Source organism: Pecten maximus, chromosome 13 (genome assembly GCF_902652985.1).
Source record: "Pecten maximus chromosome 13, xPecMax1.1, whole genome shotgun sequence".
Classification (NCBI taxonomy): domain Eukaryota; kingdom Metazoa; phylum Mollusca; class Bivalvia; order Pectinida; family Pectinidae; genus Pecten; species Pecten maximus.
The window spans coordinates 24,974,449-24,995,170 of NC_047027.1; the positions used below are offsets into that span (position 1 = coordinate 24,974,449).

General features: G+C 33.7%; 1 protein-coding gene across 1 annotated transcript; it reads left to right on the top strand.

Annotated features, from left to right (window-relative positions):
• The first annotated feature begins 239 nt into the window (after nt 1-239).
• Nucleotides 240-15,713, top strand: LOC117340567 (hemicentin-1-like). Its single transcript, XM_033902327.1, has 14 exons — nt 240-513; nt 1,115-1,369; nt 1,829-2,110; nt 4,231-4,557; nt 6,801-7,103; nt 8,265-8,393; nt 8,719-8,752; nt 9,574-9,596; nt 11,095-11,130; nt 12,548-12,575; nt 12,674-12,750; nt 14,250-14,286; nt 14,450-14,517; nt 14,860-15,713. Exons 1-14 carry the CDS (start codon nt 240-242, stop codon nt 14,910-14,912), a joined length of 1,926 nt encoding a protein of 641 aa, XP_033758218.1. The 3' UTR covers nt 14,913-15,713.
• The last annotated feature ends 5,009 nt before the right edge of the window (nt 15,714-20,722 follow it).

Genomic DNA, 20,722 nt, shown 5'->3' on the forward strand with positions numbered 1-20,722 from the left:
GCCGTTCTTAATTACCTCCTTTTAAAATTAGAAGATTCAGGCGTTTCGCTACAGAACTATTCAAAGTAACACCAACATACCTAGCTAGGAAAACCAATTCGCAAAATAAAATGCAACATGAATGGTTTTATTTAAACCTATTGACCGTAATGGATAAGCCACAAATTATTACAACTTATCTCCTAATTTATGTACATACGCACAAACCCATTAACATATCGGAGACAATCAAACATGTAATGTTTACAGACGGTCCCGGTACCTCCATAGCTCTGTCCTCGTCGGACACTACCTACACCAGGACAGAGGGGGACACGTTACCGGACATCACCTGTACAGCGGACTGTAGACCTGGCTGTACCTTTGTCTGGACACGACCGGACAACACCAACTTTACTGTCTCACCTGTGTTGTCACTAGGACAACTGGACAGATCAGAACACGGGACTTACAGGTGTACTGCCTGGAATGCTATCGGGGAGTCGACTTTAACAGTCAGTGTTACTGTACAGTGTAGGTATATTATTCTTGTTTTACTAGATGATAATAGAACCTTTACATTTATATTATATTGTTTGAGCCATGCCATATTTTAGTAAACTATCGTTCACTTAAAATGCCTTTTTTAAAGAGCATAACTAGTGAATTATTTATCGATATTATACTCATTGTATACTTTTCCTGACAAGGCAACTTGTTTATTTATTTATTTTTTATCTGAATATGACAAACAGACGTACAATGATAGAAGTCATATGATGAGTTGCTTACTTTGTTAGAAAATAACTGAATCCTAGTATAGGTTTATCACACACTACCTATATATTCACTATGATAACCCCGTACCTTTTGTGGTTTATTAAGTTTGTTCCCAAGTTTTGAATCTGACAAGATGATTTTTTTTTTTCAAAACATATCAAAAACGTTAGATAACGAACCATATTAAAGTAATATCCTTTTATTTCTTCGAATAAGACAGTACTCATTCGGAATAAACAGCATGCTTTTCTGAACGCGGAAACTAATTGAATTTCTTATGAATAGAATAGAATTACATGTAGTAGTAGTATAGGTGTCCAAATATATACTTGGCCAAATCGTTAAAATTCCTCAGATGGACCTGGAGACAGTACTGTATTTGATCCACCACAAGACAGTGTAGACATTATTGAGAATCAGACCATCTCAGATGTCAGGTGTTCCGCCGACTGTAGACCAGCGTGTACCTACACCTGGTCTAGATCAGGTACATATTACACAAACCCACTGAGTCTGTCTGTGGCCACGAGGAACAACGCCGGACAATATACGTGTACAGCCAGAAACACTGTCAGTCAGGGAACAAAGACTTGGGACCTTATTGTCAGATGTAAGATTTGTCTATATTTTGATTTTATCACATCAAATTATTTCTGATGTTTTTGCTAATAATAATTCTCTAGAAGTATGTCAACTTTTATTTGGTTTTTATACATGTGCAATGTATCAGTTTTTTTTTAGATATGAACCAGCCTATTATTTTTGAGATCCAAAATAAAAACGACGAGATTTTTTAAGTAGTTTACGTTTTTCTTGTTTTGTATAAGAAGTCATACCTGATTTACCGGCATAATGTCTATATATTTACTTTAACACTTATGTTTTGTATTATTTAGTATGATTTTTATGTATAACTCGCATAACTTCATCCATACATTATAGCAGCAAGATACAAAAATTTGCGAAGATCTTGTTTTGAATTTAAAGTCGTTTTTACTTATAAATATGAGATGTTTTTAATTCCATTCATATCAAAATAATTTGATTATAAGATCTGTCTGTCTTTCAGTTCCACCACGAATTCTCAGTCTTGATTACACTGACGGTGATTCTGACGTGGCTGAACATAGACCCAAGTCGCTGGTGTGTTCGGTGGAGAGTTTCCCTCCGTCCACAATACAGTGGTTCTATAAAGTCAACAACACAGTTCTACTGACCACCCCAGACGTCCTGGAGAGTACCTACACCCTGACTAACGCTGACTGTCTGGACACCGGACTCTACACTTGTTCTGTCAGGAACAGTGTCTCTAACACAGCGGTCACCAGGGATATACCGGTCAACGTACTGTGTAAGTTTGTATAAAGCAAATATGTTAATCACAACAGAACCAATAACTAACAATATACGTTTATCATATGACTACCGTTATATACGGTGTCATAAACCCCATCACATAAATTTTCTTTATGACACTAGTGTAATAACACCTTTCGCTACGCTGATTGGCTGGTTCCGTGAGAACTGTATTCATACGCGTGGGAACGACCTACTTCTTTTTACTACGACTCGTAAAAATGGCGACTAGTGCTTGTAAACTTTGAATAAAAATCAACTGAACGACAAATTGGTCTATTAACATAACATATTGTACAATCAAAGATAAAATCCAAGATGTAAACATCCTAAGTTTTTTAATTATATTTATACTATAAGATGTTAAATTAGGCCTGGCAGACATCTATTTTATGACCCCTAGTAACATATTTCAACTCCGATAGAAAATTGCGGTTGCGTTGTCCGATGAGACATATCTAGTCTAGATTCTTTTCAAATAAACAAATAATAACATTATTTAATAAAATCCTCATGAAAAACGGCAATGTAGAATCTAGTTTGTTACAACTTGCCTTCAACGGTTACTCAGAATAACATGCTGACACTGTCGTCGACAAACACGTGTAATGTCAAAACAAACAACACTGCCAACAAATCGGCATCCAAAGTCGCTTTTCACGGCAGTCTGAACACGATGTTCAGTGGGAATATTCACGGTGGAACATTTCACATCTCCATAAACTCCCGCGAGGACGAGGATAAACACAAAGCAGTGAAAAGGCGCCGTACAATGGTTCTGTACGACAGCGACAGCGAATAGACATTTGTACAACGAAGCCTCCATTATCGCGCCAAGTGACGTCATGGCTTCGTCACATCAAAAACAGTCGCTCATGAACTTTCAAACTAAAATATTTTCCTCATTGTTTCAAACACCAAGGACAATTTATCTATTATAGATTAAATGAAAAAATGCTGAAATTTTGTTTTGAGACGTGTATTTAATAAAATGAATCCTTTTCAAGAGTCAGTTGTGTTAGAACTGTTTCTTCTCTCGTCGGTATAATTGACCTACTTCGAAGGTTCGGGTGATTTGGTTGAGATGTGACGATTCAAGGCAAAAGAGAAAATCAGTTTTTGATGGGGAACGATGAAAGAAAACGTCATATGATAAAAAGAATCTGTCATTCGTTTCCCTTCATGTTAGATTTATGATACTCGTTTAGAATTTTTTATTTTTGCTCGCCAGAGGCTCGCAAAAATAAAAAATTCAAAACTCGTATCATAAATCTAATATGAAGGGAAACTCATGACAGATCCTCTATATATAACATTTACAATGTTCAGTAATATTGTCCGTCCCACTTACGTGTTAGAAGACTTTGATGAAGCTATCACCCATACATGGCGATTGATAAGCAAGTACGCATTTGTATATGTTAAGTTTGTCTTTCAGTGTCACATCTTTCTAACAAAAAAATGTTAAGAGGATGGTCTGGACAATATATTACACATACTTTCAAAGTTATTTCGTGTGATCACTTAAAACCCCATTTTACACTTAAAACAATAATTCAGAGGCTTTTTGTGTAAGTATCCCTACGGATTGACTGGAACTAGTGAGGGCAGATCGAATGGGTACCGACGATGTGTGGGATAAGACAAGGCAGTGATTGTAGATCAAGTTTGAGTTCAAGGTGTTACAAGAATATCCGTACGCCTTTAGTTTAGTAATTGCAAAGCTACCAAGTATTCTACATTTGATTATTACTTAAAGGAAATGGTGCCAATTTCAAAATTCACATGTTCAGTGACTGTGATGTAGATCGTTTTTGCATGTATCGCATGATTATTTTTGAAATCGAATTTTCTCTTTATAGGCTATAGAACAGGTCGATGAGGCTTCATAATTTTTAATCTTCAGTACAGTTAAAAGGGTCCAAATCATATGTTAAGGTTAACCAGATGTCCATGGTGAATTCAAGCTGTTTGATTTTAATTGAGATTAATTAAGGATCATGTTTCGTATACAGTATGTCTACAGGCAGGTTTTTATTCATAAAATGTTCATGGATTTATTGAAATGTTTTGTTTTCTATCTAATATGTTTTTCATTTACCGTGTATATTATAGGTAAACCACGTAAGGATCCAAGAGTTAAACTTAATAACACTTTTGGATTAGCAACAGCTGAGACTTTAGTCATGAATGCTATGTTCCTCTCGAATCCGGAACCAACTTTTTATTGGTCTTTCGAAACAACTGCAGGCACGGGTGTTGTAAATCTTGTCAATGGCGGAGACAATTTTGATTTTCAAAATATGTTCACATCGACCAATCTGTCTGCCGTATCAGTCGGGACACGAAAGAATATACAAGCGTCCTGGTTTGGTGTCTACAATGTAACGGCGACGAACAGTCAGGGCAGTGAAACACTCAGTTTTACTGCTGCAGCTAAAGGTGAATAACTTGATCTTACTTGATCTTCAATTGAAATAGTTGATTATATAGAGGTTACACAACGAGTGGTTGTTGGATATGGAATTTATTTCACACGAGTGAGTTATTTTTTCAAAGTTACAAAAGACACGAGCTTTAGCGAGTGTTTTTTGCAACTTTTAAAAAATAACTTACGAGTGTGAAATAAATTCCATATCCAACAATTTCGAGTCGTGTGACCTGTTTCTACCACAATAATATCGGTTCGAATCAAAGGGAAACGTAGCCAAGTATAATTTCGCGTATGCAAATAAAGTGTACCGGTGACGTCCGGGACCCGGTGATGTGACGTCATTAGATTATTGATGACGTCAATAACAATTGCAGCTTGGGTCAAAGTTCACCGTGTTAGCCAATCGAAATGCGTACAGAGTTTATACCACGTGTGGTTTAAACAGATTGTTAATCAACAGCTGTAATGATTAACTGATGGTCAGAGAGTTGAATAACACAGGGTATTGTGGTAGAAAGTTGGATATGGAATGTACTGATATTGTGTAATACTAATAATTTGTGAGTTGATTTAATTTTGCTATATTCCTGGTTATCAAATTGTCATCAGTCATTGCCTATATCGCTGTTGAATGCAGTTGTTGTGTTTGTTTTCTCTTCCTATTGTATTATGTAGAAGGGAAATATATATTATATATACCCACTGTTCACAAGGTTGTTTATATATATATACATTACACAAAATTTAGAACTCTTCAATTATCACCAAATGTCCAGGTCAAATTTCTTCAAATCCTTTCACCCAGTGAATATTATGTTATGGCAATATCAAGAAAATTAAGTTGGTTAAAATTAAACAAAGAGTCCACTGACCAAATGTCAATGCCACAAGGTCAGAGGTCAAGGTCACTGGATCAAAGGTCATGTCCAAATTCTCAATCTTTTCACTGATGAACATTGTAATTTGACATTTTAAAGCAAAGTCTGCGAGAAGCGAGCTGAACAAAGGGAAAGGTTACCGAGTCAGGGGTTGAGGTGACTGGGTCTAAGTTGGCAATATCAAATTTTCTATATTCTTACTGATCAGCCAATTGTTATGGAACTATGTGGATATTATACTATGTATTATACTGTAATTATACAAGGCATCAACTGATCGAAGGTCAAAGAACCTATGTCAGATGTCAAGGTCAAGTACAGTATCTTTTTATTGATAAATATTTTGTTGTAACATGATAAAGCAAAGTTTGTCAGGCTTATACAAGGAGTCAACTAACCATAGGTCAAGGTTACTGATTCAAATGTCAAGGTCAAATTTTGCATCTTTTTACCGCAGAACATTTTATGTCGTTATGAAGCAATCTTGGTCGGAATTAAACAAGGAATATCAGTTAGTCAACGGTCAAGTCATATCCTGGGACAATGGAACAATGTCAGATTTTGTTTCCTTTCACTGATGAATTTTTTGAGGTGACATTATGAAGCAAGGTTGGTTGGAATTACAAAATTGGTCAACTGACCAAATATTAAGGTCACTATGTCAAAGTCCTTTTGTCTCATAGATCAAAGACACTGTTGATCTCTGAATATGACCTTGGCCCTAGTTGGGAAGGTTTAAATTAGACAAATCCAAGCTAACATATCATTTTTATACCTGTATTATCACTTCCATTATCCCAGCAAATATGGGCGTTGATAAAAACAAGAGTCTCGTCATAATGCCTGTGTATTGTATATTTTACTTTCATTGTGATTGCTTCAATTGTCTTTCTAATCTTTCAATAGCAGAAGTATTTACCATGTCATTATTAGCTTGCCTGTCAGAAGGTCAAGTGAGCTTATACCGTTGGGCAGCATCTGCCGTCCAGCCATCTGGCATCAACTGTTTCCTTTAAACAATTACAATGAACTGTCAGACACAGATACCTGATATTGGTCCTGTGGCATGCTTGGGTGAAGCACTATTAACTTTCCTCAAATGATGTCACAGGGGTTAAAAATCTTTGAATGATTTCTCAATAACGAAGAGGCCTGTGGCCCTGATATTTGTCCAATAATACACTAGTATGCTGCAATGATGTACTTCAAAATTTGTTTACCTACTAAATAGACCTATCATATTCTATTATTTGGATAAAGTGGTAATCAGCTTAGTATCTACTAAAATGATTTACATTAGAAACTCTAGAAGCAGGTGAGCAATACAGGCCCATTAAAACTTATGTTTCTGACATTATCATTTTTTTCTGCAGGAAAACCAGACCCTCCGTATGGGGGTATAGCCATATGCCCTTTTGAAGATCGAGCTACGCTGAGTTGGACATCAGGATTCAATGGAGGGTCCAGTCAAATATTTATAGTTGGTATACGGACAGATACGCAGAACAGCATAACAATCGACAGAAATATTAACCAGTCTGACCCAGGACGTGGCCAAAGTGTTACTACAACAGTTACAGGTCTGACAGCTGACAAAAAGCATTTCTTCACTGTATATACTGTTAATGAATTTGGGAACTCATCTTTACTCGAGGAAGTTAACTGTACAACACAAGGTGATTAATTTGTTTTTGCCATACTTTTTAACAGCAGACAATTTTAACTCCTTCTTAATTACCCGTAATACATTGTAGACGCATATTTGTGATGATATTTATACAAGCAATGGAAGATCGATCAGTATATCTGAAGTGTTGGGCTGTTGTTCCCTTGATTAACACCTTCTGTTGTAGAGGTTCAAATGCCCAACTTGTCAAGTTATTATAATGCAGGGAACCAATTAAAATTCCTTTGTTCCTTGATACTATGTTAGGAATTTGTCATTCAATATCAAATCTCGCCTTTGTTATACTTAAGGGATCAAGATGTTTGGTGACTCAATTTGTATGTTGCAATGGTAAAATATTTCGAAAACTGCAAGAGGCCAAATTTTAGGATTTGATATTTGACCATGCAGTTACCTGTATGCTGAGCTGAAGTCATTTTCAATTTTGAATAATCTTCTTGTCACACTTCCTAACAGCTAAATGGGACACATATACATGTATTAGAAAAATCAAACAACTTCTTTTTATGTACATTTTAAGGAAGAGGTCCAGATTGAGACAATACCCAAATTAACATTATAGCATGTTTTCATTAAGGGCTGTCATGTTTGTTTAGAAAAGAACATTGACCTATATATTCAATGTTACATTGGTGACAGTCCAATGTCTTTTAATTGTCATATGATAGATGTATCAGGTCATAAGTCTGCCTGGTTTAAAGGACAGAGATTTCCTCACATCCAGACAGCAAATATATGTATTGATAATTGTCCACCATCACTCATACAACAATACAGGTGTGCCTTTAATAGAATTATTCTCAACACTTGTTTTTGTGAAAATGTATAATATATTTTGATAATGCATTTACAAAATATCATGTAAATGTGTTTGATTATCAGAATTTTCATTGATGCAAAGGTGCAAAAGTTTGCAAAAGTTTGGAAAGTATGGAAAACCCAAATTACATATTAAGATAGACAGATATTAAAATATTGGAACAATGCAAAATATCACCAACCTCATATAAGATGGTGGTAAATTTTGAACATTTGATAATATGATAATAAGAACATGTCATTGAATATTGAATAATGTGTTATATATTGAAATGCACCAATGATATATTGTAGATAGAAGTTATTGTTTATTTGTTTTATCTCATTTCAGCCAGACCTGCTGCTGGAAGTTCTCTTACAGGACCGATCATCGGGGCAGGTTGTGGAGTTGTTGTTGTACTGATTGTGATAGCCGCTGTCATTGTAATCAAGAGACGGAACTCTGGAAAAAAGAGCCGATGTAATACTTGTGTACTGTGTTGTAACATCTATGAAATATTTGCTCAGTTCTCCCTCTGTCTTTTAAGGCCTGTCAGATTATGATGAGAATACACTATTTAATGTATCTTGTATCACTGTAGCCCCACAAATCTCTCCCCTCAGATTTTAATTAAATATTTTGTCATTTGTAAATATATTTAATCCCTGTAGTGAGTCTTGTTACAATGTTTTCACAAACATGAATATTGACACATTAATTATCGATTATGTTAATGGCATTGTTCCTGTTTTAACAATATTTCCAAAGGGGTTGTTAAAATCATTTATATGTTTGCACTTTTTAGGTGATGACGGAGACATGGTGGGGATTGATAACAGGTAGGTTAAGGTTTTATTGTTTGTTGTCTTTCTGTTTCTTATGGTATTAAAAGTCTATACTTAGACAAGGATATGATATTTACATTGTTTTACCAGTTTATGTGCCAAAGTGAAGATCTTTGGATTTGTAAATGTTTTGATTATATATATAAATTAATATATTTTATAAATATATAATATTTAATTAATATATTATTCTAAATTATAAATATATCGATTATGTTAACGGAAGTGGATTGCCCTCTTTAGATGATATGCATTGTAAGGCAATATAATAAGAAATTTTGTTAAGCTAATGTAGCTTGTATGAGCTATGCAAGAACAGCTTCAACAAGTACTTAAGCATTGATGCCATTGATGAAACAGATTTTGTTTGCAAACTGTATGAATTTGCATGGCGGATTCTTACAGAAGTTAAATTTGCAAACAAAATTTGTTTCATACCCCAATGAAACTAAAAAATAATTGACATCAACGCTTATAATTAATTTTTGAAAATGATTTTCTAATTTAAAACATGTTTTATGTACAATTTTACTGGTTTTAAATGGGATTATTTTTCTCAAATCAATATGCAACGTCAATTGTCGTATTGTGACGTCACATTTTCCGCGCCATTCTCAGAATTTCTTTCATAGAAGAATGAAAAGAATTTTTCGACCAGTCGCATTTGAGTATTTACCATGAAAACAAAGAAAAATAAATTATAAGTACATAAAAGGGGAGGTTTGGTTATCAACACTTTTTAAGAATAGCAGATTTTTATCTGATTTGTATTTGATAAGATAGATAATTAACATTCATGGTCTAATTTTTTTCAGATCTGCTGATGATGATAGTGAAGGTACTCTATTATTTTTTACATCTTTTTCTTAGAAAGATTGAAGGCTTTTTCACAAGACACTATCATCCTGAATTTGTATACATTATATTTAGTAACTGATAGATAGAGAAAAACTGGCACATTTGATATTATGCACAAAATTGAATATAAAGTCTTTATTTGGTGAGCTGTATTGATATATAGATAATAAGTTAACTACAGTATACACTGTAAAGTTGATTAAAAGTTTGCATGGCTTTTTTCTGGGAGCTTTTTGGGTAAGTTAAGTTGGCCCTATTCCCAAATGAAATTTTTCATTATAAGCCAAGTTCCAAAAACTTTACAGTTTTAACTCGAGAAAAAAGCTTTCCCAGTTCATGAATTTTCTTCCCAAAATGAGGTTAAAGGGCCTCATGGCAAACCAGTAAGAAGCCCTGGTTTATGATTACTACACATGTAATGATCCGTAATGATAAGTGACCCATACAACTTTCCCCTTCAAGTAACATCTCATTAATAAGTATAAGGGACAAAGTACAGATGTTTGGCCTGTAGCATGCTGGGATGATGGGCTTCAAAAATCAAAATGAATACTCTAGCTAGCAAACTTTTATATTGTAATGAAGAGGTGTCAGCTTAGGATCAACATTAAAGACATAGATCAGCTATAAAGTTGCAGTAGTAGCAGTTGATCAATACAGACAAATTGAACTTTTTGTTATTGTCATATTCTGATGTCTATAATGTTCAAATTGTGTCTACAGTAAGGTTTTCACTTTGTTTCAAATTTTAACAAAAATTGATTGTAAGATGTTACTAATCAAATGTGTTTCCTCTACAATGACCGATGATGGTAAAAATTAATAAAGTGGTGATTTTTTTTTTTAACTTTTGAAGATTTTTCATTAGTACATAGTACATTTACAATTAATTTTTTCCATACATCATACATACAATTCTTCCATTCTTCATAATTAGTTGAAATTCAACAGTACATGTTTATTGAAGATGATATATAAATGATCTACAATGTCGCTTTAAACAATTGGTATGTACTGTATATATGAAAGAGAGAACGAGAGACAGAAGAAATTAAAGAAAAGAAAAAAAGAAAGTCAGTGCGGAGAAAGAGTTGTTGAATAAGAGGGAGAAGGGTACATGAGGATATGACAATGGATTTGATGTATCAAATAAGAAATAAGTGAATCTGAGCATCATATTGCCGGGGACTTTGATGAGATAAGTCAATTATATAAATACCAAAGGGCAATAACTCTTACTGAAAAGCACCACTAAATCATGATAATTTTATTAAATTTTTACCAGTGAAAATCGAAATTTGTTTATTTAAGAAAAGTTTTATACAAAACTTTTCACTTGTGAAAAATAATCCAAACATTTACCATAAGATACCATGCTATGTGGAGGAACCAGCTACACTAGTATCTCATAGAATATTAATTCCGAAAATAGAATGAAACCTCTAAACATTTTTATAAGTGGTAACTTTTCATTACAGGTGGATTGAAACCAAACATTCTGTGTGAATCAGCTGGTAAGTAAACTCACTGACCAAATGGAATGTACTTTGATTCATGTAACCAAGTATAGTGATCGATTAGAGTCAGTATGCCCATCTGCTTGTGTGAAGGAATTAATTTAAAGTTGTTGCTTATTGATAATGACTTTCTCAAGTTTTGTATAGTCTGAGATACAAGATGGCTTACAACCAGATATTATATAATACAGAAGCTCGATATTGCTATTTCTTGAAATATTCTACATGCAATAGATATGTCTGACAATTCTTCTCATGTTTTTAGATCATTGTAGGTCTGCAGGGGTAATTTTAGGACTAACCTGTTAATATCAAAGACGGACATCTTAGATATAGACGACATCGTTGTTTCCTCAGTAGTGATGGATATAGATTTTTCTGTTTTGTTTCAAGGTTCAACTTCATGAACAAATTATTGCCACATTAGTTAATTAATTAAAAGGAGTAAACAATTAACAGGGAAACCAGTAGACATTCATATGATCATGAATATCAAGACCTCTCTGGGATCTAAAATGACCAGTAGAAAATTATGATTTTTTTTTTATCAAACCCATTAATATTCAACCATCCATATCTGGCAAGTGTATTGGATATAAAATTTGCAACAGAAGCCATTGCAAAGAAACTTAACCCCCGAGACAAAAATGTGTGTATATCTCAGTAGCTATTCAGATGATCATGACCACGATTACCAACCAAAATATTAATTCAAGATTAAAGTCATTCAAATCAAATAAGTAAAAAAGACTAAAATTATTGTTTTGAATGCAGTATATACTTTTTACTGATACAAAATGTTTTCTTGAAAATAAGATACAGGGCTAAAACCGAACATTCTGTATGAGTCTGCGGGTCCTCTGCCAGGGACTTCATCAGAATATGCAGTTGTTGACAAACCTTCAAAGAAAAAGCCTGTATCACCGGATGCTGTTTATGCTATTATGGATAAATAAAAAAATGAGAAATCTGAATTAGCAAAAGATGTGTATGCAGAGGTCAAGCCAAAGTCCAAAAATGGGAAAGATAAACAATATCATCTACTTAAATGTATAAATAGAACAATTGATTATGATAACCTTCAAACTTTATCATTCTCATTGACAAATATTTTATGTCTTTATAGACAATGCCATGATTTCATTTATGTCACTCTTCATGATATTTGAAATAATATTTTAGTGTTGTTAAAAAAAATGTTTTTTTTTTTATTAATTTAAAAGTAACCAGTTATCAGCCATTGTACTTATCGTTACCATAGAAAATACGTCACCTAAAATGTGTATATTGTTTTGATGTTTTTATTTATTATTTCCTATCAATCATAAAACATTACGGGCATAAAACTAAGATTCTGCTTTGATAAATATCTTTGCATTTTCAAACGAACTTAATACGTTTGTCTTATTTACAGACGGAAAACCCGATGGAAATAATGAAAGGTAAGACTGCATTCAGAAAAAGTTTATTGAGTAATGCTACATTTGTATTTTTTTAAATCACGCGACCGTCATAATTTATGTTTGCATTTTTTACGCAGATCTCCATATCAACAACTTGATCCAAATGACATTGCTAAGCCGTCCGTATATTCTGAACTGGGAGGGATTCAGCACAGTAAGACAGTTTTACATATAAATGTTTACATTTGTTCGGTCTACAATCAATGTGATGGTATATGTTAATCCTAAAATCATTAGAGAGTAGAAACCTATTTGTAAAGTTTGTGCTCCCAAATTCAATTCTGGAAGCATAAAAATGGAGTATGTCTGAACAGGTCCCGATTGGGACCTGGTGCTTGGGCCGGTTTGTAGAGAGAAACGGATTGTAAAGGGTATGCTTGTATATAAGTACATGTAAGATAGGATTATACTATAGTCGTTACAAATTTTATGTAAACAATCTATTAGCACTAATAATGATACATGATTTAATTTAAAACAGGTACAAAACCAGCACGGCTATTACGTTCATTATCACATCATCATATTGTAAACTGAGAAAACATGGACCAATAACCGTTTTTATATATGTCAACTGCTTGAAAAGGTCATTCTTGTAGATAGAGCTTACCTTCGTCTTAATGATCTAGTATTTGTTCGTCCTTTTCAATTCAACGAAATTAGGTAGAAAATAGCGATTTTGGTCTTATCGACGAGTTAAGTAATGTCCGCATAATCTTTTCATAATTTTTTGTTTGTTTGTTGTTGTTTTTACATAATTTTTTAAAAATTTGTTTAATTTTCACATTCAGTAGATTAGCACAATTTTGAGTTTATCTCCTGTATTAATATCGGTAGTAGCGAATTAATGAACAACGCGAGCGAGATTGCATTATCGGTTATTTACTCCTTCAGGCAATCTCGCTGCTTGCATATCTAAGCAGTTTGTGATTATATTTATGTTATGTGACAGTTACGTACATTGTAATATGTTACAATTTAAAAGACATATTCTTTTTATTATTCGTCAATAGTTTAAGTGTTTGGCTGCCGTTGTTTGACTTGAAAATAACAGTCCAGGATCAATTGATAATTCACCTGTTTATCACTGTATAAACACCCGCTGGCGGCTCACAAAGTCATCGTTGCCCACTGGACCAGAACGAAATTGACGATTGTTTACAGAGAGTTGATATTTTAGTGGAAAGAACGAACTCGAATTTAAAATAGGCCGAATAACAGAGTAGACAAAGAAGTTAAACTACTAAAGATGTAGTAGGATTTTTTTTACTACTATCCAGATTGTACAGAGTTCGATGTAGACAGTGTCTACTGTATTCTTCTCTATGAATCCGATGATGTGTTCATAGTATTGTTGTCTTGATATTGATTTTTGTCGAAGTATTAACGTTGAAAAATATCCAACATAATGCAAATCAACAAAATAATAATGCTTTGTTGTTTTGAAATGGGCGTAATAATAAGGGATTGAGGTTAAATACCTTAATGTTATTATTCATGAAAATTCATGCAGTATATTAATGACCAAAATGTGCATTTATCTGAACGTTAATATTGATATCTTGCTTCGGAAACATTACGAATTAGCATCAATATACTTTACCTTTTTACTTAAGTGAAGGAATGTTTCCACATTATTCTTTGTACTTACAGTTTACCAAAACGATACCGTCGGTGATGGAGAGGGCGGGTAGGTGATGCTTATCAGTTTTCCTCTGCAGATATTTAAGAAGTATACTTTGTTTCCCTTTTTGGTTTGTAATACACTTTCTTTACTCTACAAATTATATTTATATTGATGTTATCATTCACGAAATTATATCAATTTGTCAATTATCTATTTGTTATAACAGACAGTACCAGTCTTTGGAGGAACGCTCCGATCCGAACGTCTATGATGAACTTCACAGTTCAGCATCCGGTAAGTGTTAGTACACATTGTAGCTTAATACCAGAAATTTGAAGAAATATAATACATGATTATGTGTTTTACTGTAAAATATATAGTAAATGAAAACATTTTTTTTTTCAGATACTGACTAGGATTCAAACTTTGTTTCAGTAATATCTTCATTAAGTAGGATTCATACATCATGTTTGAGTTTATTCGAGTATTTAATAATCACAAAATAAATTTTATGGAACCACATAATTCAATGACAAATTAATCATGTTGCATTATCACATTTTATCATTGTCACCATTTGATTGTGTTTGACGTTCTTGCTTTTCGTTGAGGTTATATGTGATTTCTGTTTTACAGGCGATAAAGGAACATATGTCAATACCGTCATCGGCGGAAACAGGAAATATTGATACGGACGAGAAAACGTGTACAGAAGACATACAACATGTCGTATGGCATACTGAATTGTATGTAAATTAAACAGAAATATTTGTAATCTGCTAAGGACCGCGTCTGAAATGTCCTGGATTTGGATAGAATAAATATTGCCAGCTTCTAATCAGGCAAAATAAGTACGTCGACAGATGAAGATCATAACCAGTATAAAAGAACAGGATACGAATGTTGTTTTGTTACAAAACGTTATACCTTTGTAGCCGCTGACTTGTCAACTGTATATCATAGAACAAAACAGCGCTGTAGGAAGGTGGTACTTACCCAGTCATCCCGTCAATGTATCCAGTGTCTGTACATTAACATGAAACTATATCGGGAATACCTCAATAACTGTTTGATGTTTTACATTCGACAAGTTGTTACATTTTGCAGCCAGTTAAAGATTCACTACTGTTAAATAACAATTCAACTTGGTTTTACTGATTTTCCGTATCATGCTAAAGTTCCCTTCTTTTCTGAACTTGTGCCTATTCCAAGACTATATAACTAAAATATGAAATGCTGCCATTCTTAAAGAAACGGATTGATCAAGTCCAATAGTGACATTGTAAACATTTTAAGAATGTTGACCGGCATTCAAAAACAACGGTAGATAATTCGTAGTAGAAAAGCCATCACATTGAGAAACACACTTGAAGACATACATATAGCTTTTAAGCACCGATATTACATAGAGAGATGTGAGAAGTGACTTTCCGTATTCATTGTTTGCTTAACAAAAATAAAATATAGTCATTATTGTAGTACTTTTTCATTAAAGTTACCATCGGAGATTTTTACATTCGTATTTGTTATGTTTTATTTTAAGTTTTATTACTGCTTTGTTTTATTGACGTTGAATACCTCTAATCAGAACATTCCAAGTTTGGTGTTAAAAATGGACATTTGACGAAAATCGTCAGTAGTCAGTTGGCAGCTTTGGAAGGCTTTTGAAATGCATTCATTCGACAAAACAAAACAAGTGACCTCAATTTAATCTCCAATATCAACCAACTGGTCATCATTGTGATTCATGCACTTTGTTAATCAGTACAATTATAAAACATATTCCTACATAAGAAGGGGAGACATATATGATCGAATCTTCTGCCTATCGCTGCATTGACAAAACCGATAATGTCATTGACTTTTACAAGTAGGCTACTGTGATGGAGAGCCACAATGTTAGGTCAAACACATTTTTTCCCACGCTTCAGGTCGTATTAGTCCAATTTTAAGAAATCGGTTAGCAAACTTCTTAGAGACAAAGAAGTAACACATCAAAAAAGATTAGACGGAGGTCGTTACCTAAATAAATACATGTATATGCAGTACTGATGTGATTTGCGGTAGGTTTTTTTTTATTATTATTATTTTTTTTGTTTTTTTTTTGGGAGGGGGGGGGGGGGTCCATTTTCTTTCTAAGGTCTCTAACATCATACATGATATATGAATTATCGGTTAAAATGATGATGTACACTTACTTCCAGACACATTAAATGACATCATAAGTTTGTGATATACACTGCATCATTGTCATATGTATAGCAAAAAATATTCAATAAAGTCCAACATTATGGCCGACCCCTAGGCTGCATCTGTACGCACACATATGTAACAACATGGAGGATCACTTTGTGATGCAATGTCGTTACGTACATGTATATGTTTACGCTGAATCACGCGTTTAAAAATAAACTAGAAGCTTTCAAACAAAAATAGCCTCTTATGATTTTACGTACACCGTATAAAATAAATTTTCCTCTGGAGATTCTTATAATATGCCACTGATATAATACACACTTTGTAAAACTGTCCAATAATTTACGTAAAGCTGTCTAATAAGTGACGTAAAGCTGTCCAATAAATTACGTAAAGCTGTCCAATAAGTTACATAAAGCTGTCCAATAAATTACGTAAAGGTGTCCAATAAATTACATAAAGCTGTCCAATAAGTTACCTAAAACTGTCCAATAAGTTACGTTAAGCTGTCCAATAAGTTACGTCTAATTGTCCAATAAGTTACGTAAAACTCTCCAATATGTAACGTAAAGCTGTCCAATAAGTAAAGTTTTCCAATATGTTTATTATTTAGTGTTCCTAATGCACTGATACAATTTACTTTTTTGGGAGCCACACATGATTTATTCCTTTCATTGCTACTTAATATTTAACACAAATGAATTAAATGATACGACAACTTTGTTTCAATGCATACCTAGCAGTTAACTTCGAACAAGATTGACATTCCACAGCTGTCTCTGATTGTATGCACTAATTGAGAGACAACAACAGCATGTCAATCTCGTTAGACTTAACTGCTAACTTGTGGTTCGAATAGACAGTGCAATACCGTTATACGTTTCTGGTTGTATGTATTAATTGATGGGCAGCGGTTAACAATAAATTTCATTATGAATAAGAGTACATTTAATGTATGTTTCGAAAAAGGATCCTTAATTATAGAAAACAAGATGAAATGTATTTCATATTTCCTTTGATCTGGTGGGATAATCTCAAATATGAAATCAAACGTATATCACAGTTGTATGGCAAAACTAGACAAAAAAGATTTAATTCAGAGTACTTTAAAATTCAAAATTAACTATGTGAATTATCTGCAAAGCTTGCAAGTGATCAGAATGATGCATATATACAGACATTTAAAGAGCTAGGGGCGGAATTAGACATATATGAAAGTGAAAAATGTCAGGGGGTCATTTTGAGGTCTAAAACGAAATGGGCTATTGAAAGTGACAGAAATACGAGGTATTTCTTAGTACTAGAGACATATAATCAAGGCTTAAAACTCAATTAAACAGCTAAAGACAAAAGATGATATTTTGTTAACGGATACGGGCTCATTATTAAATGAAATATCTTCCTTTTATCTTGAATTGTATTATTGTGTACATGTATATGAAGACGAAATCGAAGTTTTTTTGGAACGTTTAGATAATAAATCATCGCCAGGTGAGCAGGATTTTTGTGATAAGGAAATATATAGTGATGAAATTAAATCTGCCTTGAGTGGGGCTCGTAATAAATGTCCAGGTAAATATGCTTTAACGGTGGAATTCTATGTCCGTTCTTATGATTATTTGCAGATTTTTTTTTACATCTGTTCAAAGCTATCCCAGACAAAGGTGAATTATCTAAATCAATGAAACTTGGAGTTATAAGTTTAGTTTACAAGAATAGAGGTGAAAAGGCATATCTAAAAAAAATGAGACCCATTTGCTTAATGTGAATTATAAGATTATTGCTAGGGTGATGTCAAATATGTTAAAACAAGTATTACCTTCGATTGTCTCCCCTTATCAAAATTGTTGTGTATTGGGTAGGGACATTGCTGATAATATATCCAATGTTAGGGATGTATTTAATTTAGTTGAAAAGGATAATTTAGATGGATAAATACTTAAAATTGACCAAGAAAATGCGTTTGATAGAGTTGATCACAAATATTTGATAAAAGTACTGGAAAAAAATGATTTGATGAAAGTTTCATCAACTGGATTAAACATTTGTATTCCGATATTTATAGCAGTGTTAAATGCAATGGTATTTTAACATTTTTTTCCTATAAAAAACTCTGTGAGGCATGGCTGGCCGATCTCCGCATTATTGTACGTCTTGGTAGCCGAACCCCTTCGACAGACAATAGACCCATTTCATAATCCCCGCAATCGACTACAATTTAGAGTTATTTCCCTTGAATATTTCTGAAAACGAGGCTCAGTCTGCTGAGAAACACTTCCGTGTTCGTCTCCAATGTTAACAATGTCGGCTTTGACTTTCAAGTTGAACAACACGGAAGGTTTAAACAAGCTTAAAGTTGCCAAGTTGAAAGAGATTTTAAAATACAACGACGAGAATGTAACAGGGAACAAATCTGCTCTAATGGCAAGACGTATTTCTCTTAAGATACAGTTAAATGCCGCGGATATAGATGCCAGTGATGTATCGGACTCTATCGCCGGGATCGACCCATTTAAGGCGCTTGAATCTATGTTGTATGATAATCCGTCCTCCAAATATCTTCAATATGGAAAAGATCATGAAGAAGATGCAATCGCTATGTACATTTAACTAATTTGTGATGAAAAAGAACATGTTAAGGTTCAAAAGTTTGGCATCTTTATGTCGAAAGAGAGACCTGGTTATGGTACAAGTCTTGATGGAATAGTCATTGGTAGCAAAGGAACTTATGGAGGTCTGGAATGCAAGTACCGCTTAGTCAACGTGGTAAGTCTGCTAAAGAGGCTTGCAAAACCAAAACATTCTATTTAGAAGAAGATGAATCTGGAAAGATCAAATTGAAAACAAATCATATGGCGAAAGAAATTTCCCACAAGCAATTGCAAATGTCAGCAAAAGATCGTATATGGAGTGGGGACTTGAGGAAAATGGTTGAATTTAATTTTCACCAATTCCATAATAATCTCGTAGTTAAGACATTTAAATATGACGAGGAAGTAATGAAAGGATCATGCTACAAGAAGTTAAAGTCATATCAGTTTTTTATGGAAGGACAAATGTCGAGGTTGCGTCAGGACATAGCTATGTTTGGACTAAGGCAAAGGTTATTGCTTCCACCAAACACAGAGTTATGTTAGTGTTTCACAGTACTGGTGACGTGAAATTTGCAGCTTGTGATTGCCCAGCAGAGTAACTTGACAAGAAAATATATCTAAAACAAAATTATACATCAGCTGTGTCTCCAATACATCAATTTACCAAAAACATATTTATCAGTAAATGGCAAATAGTGTTAACCTGTTGTGAAGTAAATGAAAGCATAAGTCAGGTTCATAGTTAGAAGAAAATATTTATTATGTGCTGTCTACAGTCATATCTACAATATGAGATGATATATACTGCAACACCACAGAAAAATACATACAGCTACAAGTTATGTAACTGAAATGTTTGATGCAATTACAATTATTCTTTACCCACAGGCTAGGCATTCTTGGACAAGGCAAATGTAACCACGTCGGAGGAGTTCTTTTTGCTTTTATACCAGTGGATTACACCCTAACCCAAGCAAAGTATCATGTACCAGTAAACTGAATGGTTGGATAGTTCCAAGAAATTTGTCTGTACCTCTTAAACCTGTAAAAAATATCAATATTGAAAAAAATACAGTTAGGAATTGATTCATCCAAGAAACTATATAAACCAAAGTAGCATATTCGACCCAAGGGCTCCCCGATACCGCACAGCTGATGTTAATGATCTGGACATTTTGTACAAAAACATTACAGAGTGTGCTCCATCTTCCGGGTACTTTCTATTTCACAAAGAACCGGCTAAATTACATACCATTATGCATGTGTCTGAAGAGGTTGATTTTGTTGACTCTATTGAAAGTTTAGATGTTGTCGAGGATGTGTCTATTGAGACCGAGCAGGACCTTTGTAACAATGAAGATGATGTGTTACCTAATAGTATGTTTAACATTTCTGTCGTTAGAGAAAATTATAACATATCTGATGATGTTGCAATAGATGAGGATTTTGTAGCCAGATATGTAACACATATTGTAGAAAATGAAACAATTACATTTGAACTTATCAATGATTTTGAAATCCATACAAAACTACAGGCAGAAAATGATCTATGGGAAGAACTACATGAATGTAAAATGACCGCATCAAACTTCAGAAGGATTGTAAAATGTTCAAAAAATCCTAATGGACTGCTAAAATCTATGTTGTATGATAATCCGTCCTCCAAATATCTTCAATTTGGTTTGGTCACACTTTCTTTGAGTGGATTT

Excerpts from the sequence above, each read along its gene's own strand:
- LOC117340567 (XM_033902327.1), top strand. The coding sequence starts at position 240 with ATGTTTACAGACGGTCCCGGTACCTCCATAGCTCTGTCCTCGTCGGAC. Across the intron at positions 8,753-9,573 it reads ATGGTGGGGATTGATAACAG|ATCTGCTGATGATGATAGTG; the intron begins GTAGGTTAAGGT and ends AATTTTTTTCAG. Across the intron at positions 14,518-14,859 it reads ACTTCACAGTTCAGCATCCG|GCGATAAAGGAACATATGTC; the intron begins GTAAGTGTTAGT and ends TCTGTTTTACAG.